The 19,607-nt window shown below is 46.2% G+C and overlaps 1 protein-coding gene across 13 annotated transcripts; it reads left to right on the top strand.

Moving 5' to 3' along the window:
• The first annotated feature begins 4,813 nt into the window (after nucleotides 1-4,813).
• Nucleotides 4,814-15,805, top strand: ACKR3 (atypical chemokine receptor 3). 13 transcript variants are annotated; one of them, XM_073306788.1, is made up of 4 exons: nucleotides 4,824-4,917; nucleotides 10,185-10,300; nucleotides 10,987-11,084; nucleotides 13,866-15,805. In XM_073306788.1, exon 4 carries the CDS (start codon nucleotides 13,893-13,895, stop codon nucleotides 14,985-14,987), a length of 1,095 nt encoding a protein of 364 aa, XP_073162889.1. In that variant the 5' UTR covers nucleotides 4,824-4,917; nucleotides 10,185-10,300; nucleotides 10,987-11,084; nucleotides 13,866-13,892; the 3' UTR covers nucleotides 14,988-15,805. The 13 variants fall into 13 exon arrangements, with proteins under 13 accessions (XP_073162877.1, XP_073162890.1, XP_073162889.1 ...); XM_073306786.1 differs by having other exon boundaries at nucleotides 4,824-4,921; XM_073306783.1 differs by lacking the exon at nucleotides 4,824-4,917 and adding an exon at nucleotides 5,515-5,533.
• Nucleotides 15,806-19,607: the final 3,802 nt, after the last annotated feature.

Genomic DNA, 19,607 nt, shown 5'->3' with positions numbered 1-19,607 from the left:
CAGCATGGCATACAAGAGCCGCTAGTCTCTAAGTGGTGGCAGATGGAATGTTCATGCAAATTAGATGTGGCCCCCAGTCTCGTGGCATGTTGCCAGCATGGCGCCTCTCCCCTCTCCCTCCGCCCGTTCCCCCCCCCCCCCCCCCCCAGGCTGAGCAAAATTTGGGCCCTGACATCTCGGTGACTCTGCCTGCCACGACCAAGAGTGATTTAATGTTGTATCATTTTAAAGTTTTCCGCCAAGCATTTCATCTGTGAGTGCCAAGCACAATCTGGCTTTCATAAGGGATGTGTTCGCCTGCCCTGCATGAGGAACGCAGTCCCTGAAAATGATAGCTCGAGGGAGGAGAGTGGAAAATTAGGCACAGCTAGGGCTGGCTGGAGTGTCTGAAGAAGGCTGCCAATGATTCGTGAGCGGCAGCCAGGCCAGTGCTGGGTATTACTGGGCAATATATTCAGCTTGGTTTTTTAAAAGGCTAGAACACTTCTAACAGCGGATCTGTCTGGTTCCTAGCAATCCAGGGAAGGAGAGTCTGTGCTCTTTGCTGAGTGCCTATGGATTCCTTTCCTGCCAGGATATTTTTTGTGTCAGGCTTTTGGGCCCCCTTTCGGCAAGGCACTTAAGCATGTGCTTAGTTTTACACATGTGGCTAACCCCATCCCTATTCACCAAAGCACCTAATCACAAGCTGAAGCCAACAGATATAAATAAGCGCTCAAAGTTAAGCAGGTGCTGAAATGCTTTGCTGCATAGGAGCCTTGGAGATTAGTAGGCTCCTCCGTGCCCGCTCCAGCAACAAACCAAGGAGGGAAAGGGAAACTAAATACATTTAATCAGAAGTGCCCCATCTGTGAAGCAGAGGTAGGGCTGCCCCCTCACTCAATGGGTGTATTGCATGTTCTGAAGAGCTCTGCAGGAATAATGGGACACCGGCAGGTCAAGGATCTCCACAGAGAGAGCTGGTGCCTCTACACTACACTCCGGCTCCTCACAGCCTCATTACAGCATGGCTCCTTCAGCCTCTGTACGGCCACACAGCGCTTGACAGTCCCTGTCCCCCAAACCTGCCCCAGAGGGGTCTAATGCCTGTGGGCTCTGCCCTTTCCCCAGTATCACCCCCTTCTGATCTGCAGGGCCCTGCGAAGTGGCTTCCTCAGGATCGGAAAATGGGGACGATGACTAGGGTTGCCAGGTGTCTGGTTTTCAACCGGAACGACTGGTCGAAAAGGGACCCTGGCGGCTCCTGTGAGCACAGCTGATCAGGCTGTTAAAAAGTCCAACTGGCAGCGCAGTGGGGCAGGCAGGCTCCCTGCCCGGCTCTGTGCGGCTCCTGGGAAGTGGCAACATGTCCCTCCATGGCCAATGGGAGCTGCAGGAGTGGCACCTGTGGGCCGGGGCAGTGCGCAGAGCCAACTGGCTGCCCTTCCACTTAGGAGCTGGAGGGACATGTCACTACTTCCTGGGAGCCGCCTAAGGTCAGTGCTGCATGGAGCCCACACCCCGAACCCCCTCCTGTGCCCCAACCCCCTGTCCCAGCTCAGAACCCCCTCCCACACCCAAACTCTCTCCCAGAGCCTGCCCCCTCCTGCACCCCAACTCTCTGTCCCAGCCTTGAGACCCCTCCCTCACCCTGAACCCCTCATTTCTGGCCCCACCACAGAGCCCGAACCCCAAGCCCAGAGCCCATACCCCCTCCTGCACCACTACCCCAGCCCTGAGCCCCCTCCCACACTCCAAACCCCACAGCCTAGGGCCTCCTCCTGCACCCCAAGCCCCTCATCCCCGGCCCACTCCAGAGCCCATACCCTGCCCCACACCCCAAACCCCTGACCCAGTCTTGAGCCCCCTCCCTCACCCTGAACCCCTCATTCCCGACCCCACCCCAGAGCCTGAACCCCAGCCAGAGCCCTCACCCCCTCCCACACCCCAACCCCATGCCACAGCCTGGTGAAAATGAGTGAGTGAGTGAGTGTGGGGGAGAGCGAATGGGGGGAGGGGGGGATGGAGTGAGCAGGGGCGGGGCCACAGGGCAAAGGGTGGGACAAGGGTGTTCAGTTTTCTGCAATTAGAAAGTTGGCAACCCTGACAATGACACTATGTGGCCAGTGTTTCTTCCCACTGCTCCGCCCAGCTCCACCCACACTGGCCACCCTAAACATGCAGAGGTGGAGGGTATAATCGGACCAGAATTGTGGGTGGGGGAACAGGGCAAATTTTGCTCTCCTACAGGTATAAATTTGGAGTAATTTCACCTCCTGCTGAGAGTAGAATGTGGACTTATGGAGTCCTGATTGCTGGGAAAGGAAGAGGCAGTAAAAAGCCCAGTTAAAACAGAAATGCTTTTTAAGGAGAACGAAGATGTCCTGGTGGTTAATAGGATGTTTTTAGCCAGAGGCTCTGTATATACAACAGTAAATAAGCTTTTCTTTCCCATGGACTTTTGTTTGGGGTACTCTTCTTAAAAGCTCCTTCTAGCATTACATAAAGTAACAGAGTCCCTTTCTCACCCTGTGTGTCCTGAAGGAGTAGCTGCTGTCCCCAGAGAATCTCTTGAAGGTGGAGGGTTTCATTCAGGCTCTTTCTTGAGCAGCAAAATAGATTCTGGTTTAAGAACACGTTGGCCAACAGATTTTAGCTAATGTTCTTCATCACTAATGTAGATAGGGTGAAACATCATACAATATATTTGCTGGTGGTGGTCACCCCCAGGGTTTAAAGGTGCTAAAACTTGTCTACGCTAGTGTTTTTAAAAATGCACCGGTTTAAATGTCTTAGCTAACCTTTTTAGCTACACTGGACAAGGGCTCAGGTACAGAGCCACTGGAGTAACGGAGAAGAACTTGGCCCTGCGGTTTTGAACTTCACTTTCCTTTCTCCAGCTGTGTGTGGCTCATTAGGAAAAAAAGAGAAGTGCAAATACATCATTTTACTATGCCTATTTTAGGAATACATAGGACTGCGTGAATACCTGAGTCAGATCATTTTTAGCTCTCAGCGCTATTTTCAAGCTTCAGCAGTTGTGTACTCACATTGCACAATTTATATTTTCACTCAAGGGAATTACTGCTTTGTTGGCAGGTAGATTACTGTCTAGTCCTAGCATCTACCCCCAGGAAGGAAAAAGATCAAGCTGTGTTGCAGTGTTTTCAACTGAGCTGTAGAACTGAATCCATACAAATGGCTTTTTATACTTCGCTTGGGCATTGCAAAATGCAGCCTTTGGTGCCTAATGGGACATTTTCATGACGTGGTTTCATTTTAGTAACAGGGAGAGTGATGAGGTGAGTTAGCAAATCTTACACGTTGTCATCTTACTTTGGTCAGGTGTTATTTTTTCTTGCTGTGGGAGCAGGAAGAACGGTTGTGAGTTTACTGCCTCCTATTGTATAATCAGTTCACAATTTTCTGGTGTCAGGAGAACACTTGTACATTTTTTTTTCTGACAAAAACTTTTTTCCTCTCCATTGCTGCTTTCTTATGTTGGAGGCATAGGTGCAGGAACTAGTGGTGCTGGGGGGGTGCTGCTGCACCCCTTGGCTTGAAGTGGTTTCCATTGTATACAGGGTTTACAGCTTGGTTCGATGGCTCTCAGCACCCGTACTGTACAAATCGTTCCAGCACCTCTGCTTGGAGGCTTTCTAATCACATAATGCCTGAACCTTGCAATCTCTGCGGTTAATTTTAGTGGATGTATAAAAATAACTTTTTTTTTGGAGGTGGGTGTGCTTTTTTTTAGGAGCCAAAATAGAATTGGATGGCAGTTTATTTCAGAACAGCCCTACAAAGTGTTATCTAAGTAAGGACTGCTTTGAATTTTATTTTTATCTTCATGTTAAAAAAAAAACCCCAATCATCTTGTCTGAAGAGCTTCCGTGGCTTGATTTTTTAAAATGCTAAATTATAGATTCTCCGGTCTAAATTTTTAAGTGACTAATGATTTTGGTTGCCCATTTTGGGATTCCGTAAAGGAACCTGAATTTCAGAGGAAGGGCACTGAATACTTTCTGAAAACGAGGTGTCTTTAATTGGGCATTCAAAAATTAAAGCAAAAAAAAATCACTTGTTGGAATATTTTGCACTTGAAATTATGGCTCCAGTCCCCAAATTCGTTGCTTCCTATGGATGGAAATGTGAATTTTTTTAAAGCTGAAGTATCTTGGAATAAAATGTGAAGAAAAAAAAAATTTGCTGAACAGGAAAAACAAATATGCAACAATAACACAAATATTTATCCTTGATCAGCCAGGGAAAGAACATTAGCATTAGAAATTAGAATTTGGGCTCCTTCACAGATGAAAGAATACAAATGTCTTTCAGGTTTTTTAAGGCTGTTCCCTGAAGTGTGTTTCGAGCTGTACTGAAACTGTAAATGTGATTTGTACTTTACACAAGTGGTGATCCGTCAAATAAATTAAAAAAAAAGATATTGAAAAGCCACACAATACAGTGGGCTTTGAAGATTTCAAGAAATTGGCCTTAAGATCAAAGTCTTCAGCAGAGTTAGGAAATACACCTTTTCGTGTGTGCGTGTTTGTTAAAGGGATCAAAGATCTATAGACACCCAAGACAAGACAAATATTTGATAATTGAAGGAGACAGGCTAATGTTGGCTTTGGGGCTTTTAGCAGGATGCAGGTGACAGATCCCACTCAGAGGGACCCTGGCTCAGCTGTACTCGGCTTTCCCAGGAAGGTGATTGTGCAGAACTGCCCAGGCAGGAAACAACAATCCTGCCTCAACTTTCCACCTCCCCGCCCCAAGGATTTTGGGCAGGAACCTGCTTACAAAGCTGCCACCTAGAGGCGCTTTTCTGCGGTGTATATAACAGCGAGGCAGCTGGAAAGAGCACTCAGTCTCTTGAAAACGGCTCTGCGATCAGGGTCTGAAGGCAGGAGGAGGAGGGGAGAAGCCCGGCCGGTAGGTAAGGAAACGAGCTCTGCTCAGCGCTGTAGGGCAGGGCGAGAGAAAGGGAGAGCGTGGGAATGCGAAGCAGGCTGGGCTCCTGGGGCCCAACGCGTGCTTGCTCCTGGGGGGGAATTCACCGAGGCTGGGAAAGGTGGGGGCATTAGAGAGCTGCCTTGAAATGAGCATTAAACTGCAAACGCGGGCTGCTTTCGCTCGGTGGGGCTGGGGGGGTTGCCCGCCCCCGGGCGGAAGGCAAACCCAGTGGCCCGGGGCAGAGATCCTCCCAAGTGGCTTTGTTTTGCATTCGAGATTAGTCAGCGTGGATCTTGTATTGGAGAGAGTGACCTCTTACTCCAGTGCCGACTCCCCTCCTCGGGCTCTGACCTCCAGACCTAACCCCGCGGCTGGGGCCGAGTCTCGGGACGCGGACAGAGACAGCGCCCCCCCGGGCCACCGACATGCCTGGGTCGTTTGGGGGAGGAGAGCAGCGTGAGCGAGCAAGTTCCCGAGACTTGCTAGGAAAACCTGCCGCGAGTGGGAGCCGCGATTCTTTCCCCCGGGACTGGCTCGGGCTGGATCGAAATGCGCAACGTGCGTATTGCGGCCGCGGTCGTTAGCAGGCGTATTGGTGGGTAACTAACTGATGACACCCTCTGACCTCCCCTACAATCCCGGGCGGCTCAGCTCCGGGAGCTGCAGATCTCCAGGTTACCTAGAGTCCTGTTTCTGGAGGCCACCAGGGCGCCTCCGATTCGATCTGTTTGTCTCTCACTCTTACCTGACCTCTCCTTGGAGGCGAGAAAACGGAAGGGGAGCGCAGATGCCTTGACCGCAAACGCCCCTGTTTTAGTAAGCGAAGCCTTTGAGCGGGGCGAGGAGAGTTTGTTGAACCGTCGGCATGGGCTGTAGTCGGGCAGAGCCCCTTAAAGGAAGCCTGGGATGGGTGCGCAATAAACGGGAACTTCTGGGGGGTAATGAGGCGCTGTAAAGTTATTCCAGCCCGTTGTTAAAAGCAGCATAATGAGGTTTAAAAATGGGAGAGTGCCTCATTAAAGGGTTTATGGAGGCATTTGGTGACATTCCCCAAAGCTTGCATTCTGCCAAGATCGAAGGGCCGCGGTGGTAACTTTTTTGTTCTTTCTCTGACGCAGATGTTGCCTTTGTGTCTGTGCCTTTCTGAAGGCAAAACGTGGAGCTGAAGGAAGGGTGCATTGCATTTTATTTGCATGCCTAGCAAAGAAAGCACAGCCTGGCTGGAGTCTCTTCGCAACTTTTCACCAGCAGGGGGCCCGATTCACCTCCTGTTGAAGTTCGAGTGGGCAAAACTTCCACTGATCTGAATGGGAGCAGGATCGGGCCCGTAAGAGGGAACATATATATATATATATATTTTTTGCAATTCATCCTTCGCCTTAGGAATGTTTCCAGGGAAAGTCATTGCCCGGGCTTCTAAATCAGGGTTAGCTCTTCTCTTCCCATTTTTGGGGTGAAATGTTTGAGGAATAAATACATCAGATATTGGATGCAAAAATGTAAAATGATGTTGCAAACCTCACCTATTCCTCCCATCCTGGGTGTGCGTGGGAGTCCCCCCCCCATACCCCTAAAAAAAATCCTGTGGAATAAAAAGCATTCCCCCCGCCAGACTGATCTTACCCAAAGATATATGATGTTCTGTGAAATAATTCACACGATACAGAGAGAACGGCCCGAGTTAGCAGCAATCCTCAGAGGATCTATAAATATCTCCTAACGGGGGCCCATCAACTTTCTGGATTTGAAATGCCTTTAAATTCTGAACAGTAGCTTTTTGTGAGACTGTTTCAGGCATAAAGTCAAACTGTTTTCATCCATCGAGAGAATGTGGGAGCTGCTTGAGTGTAACACAAGTGGAAGAGAACGCAGGCTATCAGGGTAGGCAAAATGAGCAGCATAACTGTATCTAAGATGCTTATTTGTGCTCCAGCATCTCTCTCAAAACTATTATGCATAGCCACTGTCCATGCTTGTCTGAGAGGGACTTTAAAGGCCAGGCGTATTGATGGTGCAATGCAAACATTTGGCAGAAGAAGAAACTCCCTCTCCCTGGGTTTGAAGAGGTGGTGGTTTGCAACAATATCTTCCTGCCCCTGTTAACTCTGCGGCCAGCTCTGCTTTCAGTTCTACTCTGGGTTTCCCTCAGTGTACCTCCAGGGAAGTTAATGGGTCTCCTGTGGATTTCCACTGGTGTGACTGGGAACAGCTTGATTGTTTGGTAAGCGTTGGCAGCATGCTTTGCACTTCCCAAGAGAGGGTGCCTGCACTAAGAGTTCACAGGTGAAGGGCTTGACCCTGCAAACACCTACCGCTGAATAAAGTGCTGGCCTCAGACTCCGTAAGTGTTCCTAGGATCAGGCCCTAAACACCAAACCAGAAAAGACCCTGGGAAGACACAAGAAGGATTAACATAATTCTATTACATGCATACAGTAATGGCTGAGGGTTTTCAACACCACTGGAACTCACTCACCAAATAACATCTCATGATAGATTACCCCTATCAAGTGGGACAGCAACAAGTACTTACCTTGTCTAAATGCTTTTCGTAGCAGATAGTTTTTTATCAGCTCAAAGAAAGAGAGAGGAAAGAATGGGCGGGGCTAGGGAGTGGAGTGTAAAGCTGTCTGGAATTGGTTGGTTGAGACCCAGATAGTAGGAATGATTGCAGAATTGCAAACCAGAGTTAGCTTGGAGAAACCTCAGAACAACTCTTTGTTAGGGCTCCAGTGTATAGTGATGGGTCGGGTAGCTACTCTTCTCCTGTACTGATCTCTCTAATTTAAAACAGATTGTTCCTTTAAATGCAAGGTTACATCTGTTATCAGCCTTCCATGCTAAACCACCATCATGTCTAAAAAGCGAGCTGAACACGGAAAGAGCCAAATTGCTTTAGGCAGCCACACTGAGGGGACTGATAGGCTTTTTTCCACCCCCGAAACTAACCTGGGTGGGAATCTGAGCTCTTGTTACACAGCCAATCCCAGACTACAGACAGACTGGCCTTTGCATGCTGTAATCTCTGAATGAATATAGCTGTCAGGATTTCAATTCCAGCAGCTCCTCCCTGGCTGGGGATTTGAGCACAATGGACCATATCAGCTTTCTGGATGGAGTTCTTTTATCACTGACTGGGTGTGTGGGTTTATATAGAATCACACATGGAGGTACTCACACACAGAGTAAAGGGATAGTGGCCTGCTAAGATTCACCAGGTGTACAGGATGGCCCTAATTTGCATGCAGCAAGATCACAAGAGTCCTTATTTAATGAGTGGTCAAGATTGCATTGTTTTTGGCTTAGCTGGCTCACCAGACCAGACAGCCTTGCTATTCTAGGCTCAGTGCTGGCAGGTGGCCAGAGTCCTCAGGTCAGTTTAAGCTCTCTGCTTTCAAGGGATATTATGCTCCCATTTTTTGCATACATTTCACCAGGGAATAGTTACACAGTATGTTTTCTGTGACCCTGATGACCTAACACCATGCATTGCCTTGGTTTGTCTTAGATTACATTTGCTTACAAGTAACCTTAGAGGATTCCTAATGGTATGAGGATGATGTCTTCACCTTGATAGTTAACTTGGATCAGTGTCTTTGTTTGTGAAGTCAACAGTTCATTCAACTATTAATATATCTCCCTAGATCAGGTGATGCCCTTCCAGTTTGCAATTAGCATCCAAAGGAGAGGGGCTAGTGTTACAAAAGGGGTAAATGTGACCCAAAGGGAAATACTTTTGAAATGCGGCAGTATTGTCAGTCCCCACTCTTCCAAAATCACAAGTCAGACCCCCCTTTGAATCACATGATTGGCTTAACAATCATGAGATTTTTTTTTAAAAAATATCAGGGTGCGGTTTGCTTCCTGGGTTTTGAGGTGCTAGAGCATACAGGGGTCACATTTTCAAACTCTTCTGCACAACCATGAGGCCTTGAAGTGTTTTATTAAAAAATGAAAGTGGAGAGTCTCCTATAATCCTGCTGGCAACTGCAACTTTAACATTTTGACTTGGAACGGCAGATCGCTGAAAATAAACTGCTTTTTTATTTATAGCCCTCTCCCTGAGATGTCCCTGGCTAAGATATGGTTGGTGCTTTATTTCTTGAGCAATCTTAACGCCATTCACAGCCCTCGTGCTGACGACAAGATAGCCTCTCTATAGTACGTTTTATATGCTGATTTTTCCACATGGGACACACTGGAGCATGTGCCTTTAAGCCAGTGTTGTCTTAACTGAGCCTTCTAGTCTCCTCAGACCAAATACATTGCTGTTGTAACTCCCCTGATCTTGATAGCATAACACCAGAGAGGGATTTGGCCCATCTTTGGCAGATGGCTCATAAGCACACAGCACGCAGGTGGATAGTTTTGGCAGATGTGGATGAGAAATCCTCAGCAAAATCTCAGAGGCAGATGGGCTCAGAATGATTGATTTATTCGAGCAGAGACTGGCCTCTCCTGAGATGCCATAACAGCAAAGTGCAGGGAAGCCTGTCTTGTGCCCTCTGACTTACACGTCAGAATAAATCAAGAGGTCAGCATGAGCCTTCTCCCTGTGCTTTGCTCCAGTAACAGCAGTTATTACAAAACTCTGGTGGCCTGTTCTGAGAATTGCTGAGCAGCTGGAAGTCCAGCTGAAGTCAGCAGAAGCTACGGTTGCTCAGCACCTGGGAAAACTCGAACCCAATGTCTCCTGTCTATGGTACTTATCTGGCCTCCATCACAACACCTCGGTCTTTAATGCATTTATCCTCAGAGCACCGCTATGAGGCAGGGCAGGCCTATTCTCCCCATTGTACAGATGGGGGAACTGAGGCCCAGAGAGACTTGCCCAAGACACACCGGAAGGCTGGGGCAGGGGATTGAACCCAGGCTAGTGCCTAACCACTGGACTATCCTTCCCCATGAAGGAGAAGGAAGAATATTGAACGGATCGTCTTCAATCCATTCTTGCTCTGTGACGAGTTTAATTCTCTTTGTGTGAAATGAGACATGTTCTGCCTTTAGAGTGAATGGGACTTGGGCCAGATCCTCAGAGGGTTTAAATTGATGTCTCTCTATTGACTTCTGGGGTGGATCTGGCTCACTGTGTTTTGCAAGCTTCTCTGTTTGTTGTGGCTGTTACGCTACAGGAATCAAATAACGCTTGTGGGAGCTAATGCCTTTGAAGTGGGAAGTAAACCTGAGTCGCCCTCCCCCCCCCCCCCCCCGTGCCGGTCTAACTCTTGCCTTTGCATCCTATACAGTGCCTGTAGCCGTGCTCCCAGGATACCTGAACACGCTGATTTCCACAGCGGACTGGCTTTTCCTTTTGCTATAGATCATTATGAGTCTGGAAGATGAAATCCTCATCATTGCGTAGGTCAGATGAGATTTCTCTCTGCGCTTGTATTTAAACGCTACTGCTTGGCACATGCCCAGAACTGAATGGAAACCAGCAAGGAATACAGCTCTTCAAATAAGATCCTGGCCTCTATGATTAGCCACAAAGAGCAGTTCCTCCAGTACGGGGCATGAGCTGAAGCAGCTTCGTTTTACTGAAGCGAGGCTGTCCTTATTAAAACAACTGGTTACTCTTTTATTTAACGATGCCCATTTTGCTCCCAAAGCTCTGACTTCAGACTGTCAATGGGCTAAAAGGATGATGGTCCACGTGCACTTAAAGTGAGGATCCAAACCATGTCCCAGGACAGTCTGTTCACTCTTTACAGAGGGGTCTGATCTCTCCCGTTATTATCACCACTAAGTGTCCAGCCAAGGAACAGTGGACCCGTTAATACTCGTCTGTTATTGTTTCCCCTTATCTCCCCTCTCTCTTCCTCAGCTTGTATCAACAGCAGCACCTGCTGTTGGGCTTGCCCAGCACTAATCATGTAAATTGGAGCATGCCACTTGAACCACGCTGTGTACGCAAGCAACTACCTCCCTGCAAGGCCAGGCTCGCCTCATGCACTCCTTGCCATTTCAGTTCCCAGCAGAGTAGTGCTTTGAGCAGCCTAACGTTATGTCACGTGGCGCTGATTTTCCTTGTTCGTTCTTGCAAAGTAGCAGGCCCCACAAACCCTGCTGAAGTGTCCTGTGTATCCGAAAGATTCTTTAACGAGGAGAGAGGGAGAGCGGGACTGTGCACAAATGCAGACTGCCATGTAAGTGCTTTCTTTGGCGTGGCAGCGTAACAGTTTGTTAAATCAAATTAATATTGTCCCAAAGGCAGCAGCAGAAAGCAGAAGGAGTGGGTCATAGCTACACCCTTTTCCTTTTAATGGGAGAGGCTACGTATGTGTAAAAAATAAAAATAAATAAACCCTTGTGCCTGGCAACCATCCAAGATGTCTACATTTCAGAAAACAGTTCTATCCTAAGGGGGAGAAGAGGAAAGGGAACCATAAAAAAAGCCATGAAGTGAGGCAGAGATTGAGGAATTTCTTGTCCAGTTGACCCCTTGTGTACCATCCCTCCAGGCCTGCCCAGGAGGCCTGCTTGTAAAGCCTGGCCCAGTGGGCAGAGTGAGACAAGAGAAGAGCTCCATGCTAAGGTGAAGGGACCAGGAGAATAACACTCTTTTCCGCAAAGCCTGGGCCAGAGTGTGGGAGTGAATTACTGCCCCGCCCTGGAGGGGAAGCATTGCATGCCCTCCCTCCACTGACTCCAGTTCACTAGGAGGGAGTTTGTACCATTTGTATGGCATCCGGTGGGTTGTACCATTTTCCTCTTCTCAGGCTGGTATGTAGCATCCCTATGGCTTGAGGAAGGGTCTGTTCCCTTGGGACAGCACAGCGCTGTGATTTCAGAGCACGCTCAGCTGAGTCACACCGGTTTATAAAGTGGAGGTAACTCCACTGAAACCAGTGGGCCTGATTCTCTGCTGCCCTGCTGCTTGTGTTGTCATTTATCCCAGTGCTAAGAGCGTATATGATGCGCCCAAACTGGGACTCCGTGCTCCCTCTCACCAGTGTTAGGGTTTCAGGCTCATTTTGCACTATAACTGCAGGCCATGGGGAGTCAGGTCCAGTGGTGTTACACTGGGGTGAAACCAGAATGAGTGAGAGGAGAATTGGGTCCCGATTGCCCTTAACCCCTCACTCCTTCTGGCTGATCCCAGGCACAGCTGCTGTTCCTGGTCTTGCTTCATACTTGTGGCAACTAACCAGAATGGTTTCATTTTAAAAGCCCCAAATAAAACCTGGAGCTCAGAGCAAGAATCTATAATCACTTTGAAGAGCTCCAAATTCTACCCACATAAGCCTTTGCTTCCAAGGAATTTGTCCTCAAGCCTTCTGCTGCTGTTACTGCATATTCACAAAGGTGGATGAGGGCTAGTATATCCAGTAAAGACCTAAGACATCTCATTAAATCCCTATTCACTTCTCCTTGTGGTGACCCTTCCCTACTAATTTCCTGGCGGCACATTGATACAGTTCCTCGATGGTGAGATACGGCTTCAGCAGCCTCCCAAAGGTCTTGTCTATACTTGGAATTAGCCCCGATTTCGGCCATTGGTATTGCGCACCAGTGTGACCCCCTAGTGGAGAACAGGGAAACTACAGGTGGATTTAGTCCTTGAAACAGAATTAGGTGTACAGGTGCAAATCATGTCTACACTAAGGGTTTGTATTGGTGCAACAAAATACAAAAACAAAAAACAAAACACACAAAAACAAAAAACATTGGTGCCTGGCTGAAACTGGGGCTACATCTAAGTGTAGTGTAGGTGTTACACACTGATCTGCGTTTTACATGTCTCTCTCTGCCTGATCCACAAGGGATGTGAGACTGTTACAGCCCCCACCTACTGTGCCTGGTCTTTTAGCGCATGCTGTAGATACTCATACTTTTATTTCCTGAGATCCCTGGTTCAGTCCCTGATATTGTCAGCCACGTTGGCAGCCCTCACAAAGACAAGGTCTTAGAAAGGCTGACTTGCTGCTGTGGGTGGTATGGTACCGTCCACAGGGTGGTGGTGGCTGTTCGCCACTCCCAATGGGTAGCAGTAACTGCCACAATGGGTCCTGGATTTTGTGGGAAGCTGTAACATTCTGTTGGTTCCATCCTTCTGCTGGCAATACACGTAACAAGTAGCTCACCTCTTTATCTCCTCTCTGCAGACGGAGGAACTGTTGAAGCAAAAATAATAATAAAACACATATATAGAAAGTGTGTGTTGCTGAGAGAGAGGCTGAGCTTCAGCAGCTGGGGTGAGGGCATATTCTTAAATCCAAGCTCTCTTCTAAGAAAGAAAAATGAGTCTTGCTGCTCTCAGTTACACAGCAGCCAGGCTCCAATTCTCTCACTGCGACATCATAATTGTTAAACACAGAGGGATGCTTCATTAGATGTAATTGAGAGGGTGGGGAGCAAGAGCCTGGATTGAAATTGGGAGGAGAGTACAAAGGTCTTAGGTCTACACTTCTGTTTAATGCATCTGGAGCTGTACTTGATGTGATGCTTAACAGAACCTGTGGTAACTGTTTTACAGTACTCTCAGCCAGATCAATTCTACTATGCTTGAGGGAGTGCAGATAAAATGGCTTAAAGATTTCCCTGCTAAAAGCGATAGCATCGTCTTTTCTGTTGCAGAAGACAGATTCAGTTGCGTGACATTTATTTGGCCATGGTGTACTTTGTGGATTTCACACCCAGGGACTACAGCCAACCTGATGATGTCATACACAGACTAATAAAAAAGCACACAAAAAGCCAATGTTGTTTCTCTTTTGCAGACCACATGAGTTTTGTTTTGTGTTCCTCAGTCCCAGCTTTCTCTTTAACTGAAAGTACTTTATGAGGATATGACACAATTTAAACAAAGCACCCAATAGACAAAATGTTCGCAGAGGGATAGCACAAGTGTTTTGATACAAGGATGGTAGCAGAGAACTCTAACCCTTGCTAACCAAGATATTTTCTTATTCTTATATTGGTTTTAGGTTATTTGGATTCCGAATTGACTGGCCATGAGTGCAATTGACTTGACTTCCATCCTTGATCTTCTGGACGTGGGAAATTTCTCTGATAGCAACTGGACGTGCAACAATGGAGACTGCATCATTGTCGATACACTCTCGTGCCCTAGCACACTTAATAAAAGTGTCTTATTGTACACCCTCTCTATCTTCTACATCTTTATCTTTGTGATAGGGCTGGTGGCCAACTCAGTGGTGGTCTGGGTCAATCTCCAGGCCAAAGCAACTGGTTATGAAACCCACCTCTACATCTTCAATCTAGCCATCGCCGACTTGTGCGTTGTCATCACCCTTCCAGTCTGGGTGGTCTCCCTTGTCCAGCATAACCAATGGCACATGGGAGAAATCACATGCAAGATCACTCACCTCATATTTTCCATCAACTTGTATGGGAGCATCTTCTTCTTGGCATGTATGAGTGTGGACCGCTACCTCTCGGTTGCCTACTTAACCAACTCCAGTAACCGCAAGAAGAAGATCATCCGACGCTTTATCTGCATCTTTGTGTGGCTTCTTGCCTTCTCTGTCTCTCTCCCAGACACCTATTACCTGAAGACTGTCTCTTCAAACAATGAAACTTACTGCCGCCCTCTCTATCCAGAGGAGAGCTTCAAAGAGTGGCTGGTTGGCATGGAGCTCATCTCTGTTGTGTTGGGCTTTGCCATTCCTTTTCCCATCATTGCTCTTTTTTATTTTCTCCTTGCAAGGTCCATCTCTGCCTCCAGTGACCAAGAAAGGAAGAGCAATGGGAAGATCATTTTCTCTTACGTTGTTGTGTTCCTTGTCTGCTGGCTGCCCTACCATGCGGTCGTCCTGCTCGACATCTTCTCGGTCCTTCATTTTATACCCTTCAGTTGTCAAATGGAGAACTTTCTGTATGCGGCTCTTCACGTCACCCAATGTTTCTCCCTCATCCATTGCTGCGTCAACCCCATGCTCTACAGCTTCATCAACCGAAATTACAGATACGAGCTCATGAAAGCCTTTATTTTCAAGTACTCAGCCAAAACAGGCCTCACCAAACTTATTGATACTTCTAGAGTATCGGAAGCTGAGTACTCTGCTCTGGAGCAAAATGCCAAATGATCGCCACTCCATAAGGACTCGTCTTGGACCTTTTCATACTTGTCTCTGATGGGGCATGAATTCACAGCTTGGAAGAGAAATAAAGAACCATAATGTAAATTTAGAGTTTTTGAGCAAACCAAAATCATGCATTATTTTAATGTGTTTTGTTTTATCTACTGCTAGCTAATCCAGCCTTTCTGGACCGAGACCACGGTGCAAATTCTATGCAAATGGGTGAGAATTTGTAGTAAACAAAGCCATTGTGTACCACAGGTATCACGTGTCTTCAGGATAGGCTTTTTTTTCCATGTGTAAAGGAGACCCTCTCTTGGTTTCATTGTATATGTGTTATATAGATATAGATATATATAGTGCGTTGTATTTAAAAACCCAAGACTTTATTTTCTGGCTGTTGGTGTACCTTATACAAATGTATTTGAAAGTTTAAATATATTTTTATCATGTATTTGAAGTATATTGCTGATAATTGTAGTCTGAATGTTAGTCCAATTATAGTCAAAATGAATGACAAAGGATGACTTTAATAGCTATATGGAGATTATGTATTATGTGTGTGTTTGTCTACTTTGGCTGGCACACTTTATTTACAATAGCTTTGTTGTGGTTTATACCTATATGTATGGAAATAAGCTGTATGTACAGTACTGCGATATAGTTTGACATATTAAAATTAACAGTAACGTAAGAGGTTAACTCCCACTTCCATGTTTCACCAAGCAGTATCCTTATGCACAAAATGAATGACCTTATTTCCAAGAGTCCTCTCTATTTGTAAGTTATTTTTTTAAAAAATAAAGATCTGGAAAAATACACAACAGTGGTTTAACTTATTTTTTTTTAAACTAACCCTTTTACTTTCTTTGATGCAAGAGCAGACCTAACACGTACACGTGTACGTGTGTGTGTGTGTGAATGGCAGACAGAAACAATTTAAAGAGGAAAGTCAAATAGGATTTGCTAATGGTAAAGCTAAGGGGGAAAAGCAGTGGTGTGGATGGGAGTAGGCTTTTGAACAATCAGTCTATTTAGAAGATGAGTCAGCTGTACTCTTAAGGTAAATGCATCCGATGAAGTGATCTGTAGCTCATGAAAGCTTATGCTCAGATAAATTTGTTAGTCTCTAAGGTGCCACAAGTCCTCCTTTTCTTCTTAAGGTAAAGGCTGCTAGAAAAGACAGGATCCTGAGAATGAATACACAAACAAAATTTGGAGAGCATAATAAAGCAATAGGATTTGACATAAACTAGGCTTAGTCCCTTGCTATTTCATTGCGCTAGAATTCAGAGGTTTGCAAGTTTCCTTCTGACAGTCCATTTATTTTTAACTCGCTTTATGGCTTCCTATTTGTATCACGATAGTGCCTAGGAGCCCTAGTCATGGACCAGTACCCCACTCTGCTAGGGGCCATACAGACACAGAACAGAAAGGTACTCCTTGCCCCAAGCAGCTTCCAACGTAAGTACTTGCAACATCAAATTTGCAAACCATTGGGCCAAATTCAGCCAACCAAGGAGAGCCACTGAAACTCATAGCACCACAAAGGTTCTTTACTCCTTGGCCAGGTAATATCCGATCACATGGGCAACTTCTTTCTGTGCTGACTGGTTTACTTACACTGTTTTGCATGCCGCTTTAATTATGGCGCTCTGGCAGTTATTTCCCAGTCAAAGTTGCTGCAGAGCTTCCATTAGAAACCTAATTTTGGCTCCCCTTAAAAAAAAAAATCAATTTTGAAATTGGAAGGTTGGGGTTTTCCTACAAAATTTGGATATGGTGTTCCTGAATTGGATGCTCTAAAAACTGTCTGTCAGGGTTCAAAAGCCTTCTATCCCTTCCCCCACACTTTCCTTAGGCCTGTTTGGTGCTGCAAAATTTTACAGGTTAAAAATTGCCTTATTTCAGCACATCTTTATATGCAGCCACTCAAAAGCGAGACTTCAAAACCCTGAGTTTTCTGTCAGTCAAACTAAACTGCCTCCCCAAAGAACGGAAGTCCTCTAGTGTCACTCTTTCACTCCTGGAGCAATCCCACAGTGCCCCTATCCCTGCATTGACAACTGCTCTGGTCACAATTTTGAATCTGGTAAAACTTTGTAGTGAAAATGTGGCCTTAGTTTCCCTTTGCAAGAAAAAACAAAACAGAAACCAGGAGTTAAAGAAGACTTAGTTTATTAGACTCTCTTAGGTAAGGTAAGGACTTGTCTACTTGGGAAAGTTTGACGAGTTATATCAGTATAGTTAAACCAATATATAACTCGCCATGGGGACACTCTCTTATTCTAGCATAAGAATGACTTTTAACAGTTTAGATTAGACTGTTTCCAATAATACATAAACTAAACTGGAAAAAGGCACACTTCTACTGGAATAAGTGTGTCCACCAGGGGTGTTAGGCCTGTATCAGTTTAAATTTACACCTTATCTTATACTTTCCTCTCTATACAAGAATACAGTACCTGGGACCAAAATTGAATCAAATTAAAAGAAATCATCTGTGTGAAGAGGAGGGGGAGGGGAATAAACCCCCGGGTCCATGAACCGTGCCAGTGAAATCAAACAAAATAGTTCAGAACTTATTGGTAAGGAGTTAACTATACTTGGATGACTTCATACAGGAAGAATGTGACCTGCATTAAAAGTGCTATCCATGGGGTAGGAATACCCGTATAGATGAATGAAATCTAATCATTGGTTTGTAGTCCCAATTTACCTTCCAAGCTTCACACACCATCTTCCCCTAAAATGCTGCATTTCGTATTAGGGTCTGAATTAACAGGAAGATCTTGACAATCGCCTGTTGTGAGCGAGCTCCTGGCCCAAGATGGCTACCAGACCTTGTCCGTCCCAGCATATGGATGGAAGAATTGAAGAATGGCCTGGTAGGCTTGAATGAAAGGGAGGCTAAACCCTTCCACTTTTTGTCTGCTCTGCTGGGGGAAATTCCATCACAGAGGTGGAACGCATGTGTTGCTCCCCTCATGCACCATTTTAAGGCTGTCTGTGACAGGGCACCATCAGCAGCACCCTGATTACTGACATGGCTGCTGCCTGGAGAAAGCTGCAGGCCCAGCCCTGGGTGGGGGATTGTGAACAGCTGGGTGACAAAAAGAAAAGGAGTACTTGTGGCACCTTAGAAAGCTTATGCTCAAATAAATCGGTTAGTCTCTAAGGTGCCACAAGAGAGCCAAGCCACATCATCAACACTAACCTGCATGGGGAAGTCTGAGGGGACCCCCCCTCAGATGAAGAAACTGAGGCAGAGATGTGCAGGGCTCCACCATGCGGTGCTCTAGAGGCAGCAACCCCGTTACAGAATGGAATAGTGACTGTAAGTTGTAGCATTAACAGTAGCGCTGGTTACTACAAGCTGTCTAATAATGAAGGCTCCAATCCTGCTTTGTGCAAGGGGAGCCCTGTGTTTGCACAGGGCTAGTTGCGGGAATACAGCCTAAGAGAATTACTCAGTGACCCGCTTCCCAGATGTGCTGAGCACCCAGAAATCCTCTTGACTTCATTGGGAATTGCACGTGCTCAGTTACCAAGAGGCTGGGTTATGTACAAAAGCTCTGAATGGCAAAACGTATAAACATCAAACAGAACCTGTCATCATACCTTTGGAACCCGTCGTTCTGCTTCGCTGGTTTACTTTATGGCCGAAAGAATTCCAGAGCAGTAAGAGTCCACATGCCTTAGAGGCAGGGACTAACCAAATAAAAATCCATCTGCTGGATGAGAAAAGACTGTGTGCAGGCCTGTTTTATTATTATTCAAACACAGATTTTTTTTTTTATGAGTCATAGATGATAGCCATTGGGGGTAGCACAGTGATTTTAAATCAGATCCTCTGGCAACCTTGTATTGTAGGAAGTGCCTAAGTAACTGGCCTGTTTCTCCTTTGGCTTAACGAGGCTGACTTCAGACCCCAGCCTGTGATAAGGTCACTGGGCATAAAATCCATTTAAAGTTCCTTAGAGGTAAGAAATAACTCAACTGTGAAGGAAGTTTTATGCCCATGTCCATGGTGGCTCTGCCAAAGATAATGCTTAATCCATTTAAAAGAGCTACTTGGTGGGGTGAATGGTGGCGTTTTAAGACTTGAACCATATGGATGGACCGTACACCTGCATGGAGCCTCTGTGACATCAGTGGGGTTCTTCCTGGGCAGAGGGGATGGCCCAGGTGGGTGGTACGTACAAAGCAGTAGTCTCATTTGTATGTTGACACTGAGAATCCCAGCTCTAATATGGTGTATGGCTATGGACCTTTTGGGCCAGGATCTGCTCTCAATTACACCCCCAGAGTAAATCAGGAGTAACTCCACTGATTTTACTAGAGGTTATCTAGGATCTCCACTGGTGTTACTGAGCACCATGTTATCCTCTGGAATCCCAGCAATGATCCTGAAAGGCTTGCATGCATTTGTTTGGGAGTTTGGGTTTTGCAAAATAGCTTAAAGGTTGTATGTGCACATTCCATGATTGCAGAAAGATTTTAAAAGATATTGTTATGGAATATCTCAGCTATAACAGTAAGGAACATACATAATATTTATAGTACATATTGCTGCCCGCAGAGTTATCATTATAGCTATACCGTGGCTTTCTTTCCTTTCAGCAC

Source organism: Lepidochelys kempii, chromosome 11 (assembly GCF_965140265.1).
Source record: "Lepidochelys kempii isolate rLepKem1 chromosome 11, rLepKem1.hap2, whole genome shotgun sequence".
In the NCBI taxonomy this organism is placed as follows: domain Eukaryota; kingdom Metazoa; phylum Chordata; order Testudines; family Cheloniidae; genus Lepidochelys; species Lepidochelys kempii.
The sequence above is the reverse complement of the archived record's forward strand: the minus strand, read 5'-3'. Positions and strand labels throughout refer to the sequence as shown.

What these genes read in the sequence shown, in the direction of transcription:
- ACKR3 (XM_073306776.1), top strand. Translation starts at nt 13,893, where the DNA reads ATGAGTGCAATTGACTTGACTTCCATCCTTGATCTTCTGGACGTGGGA.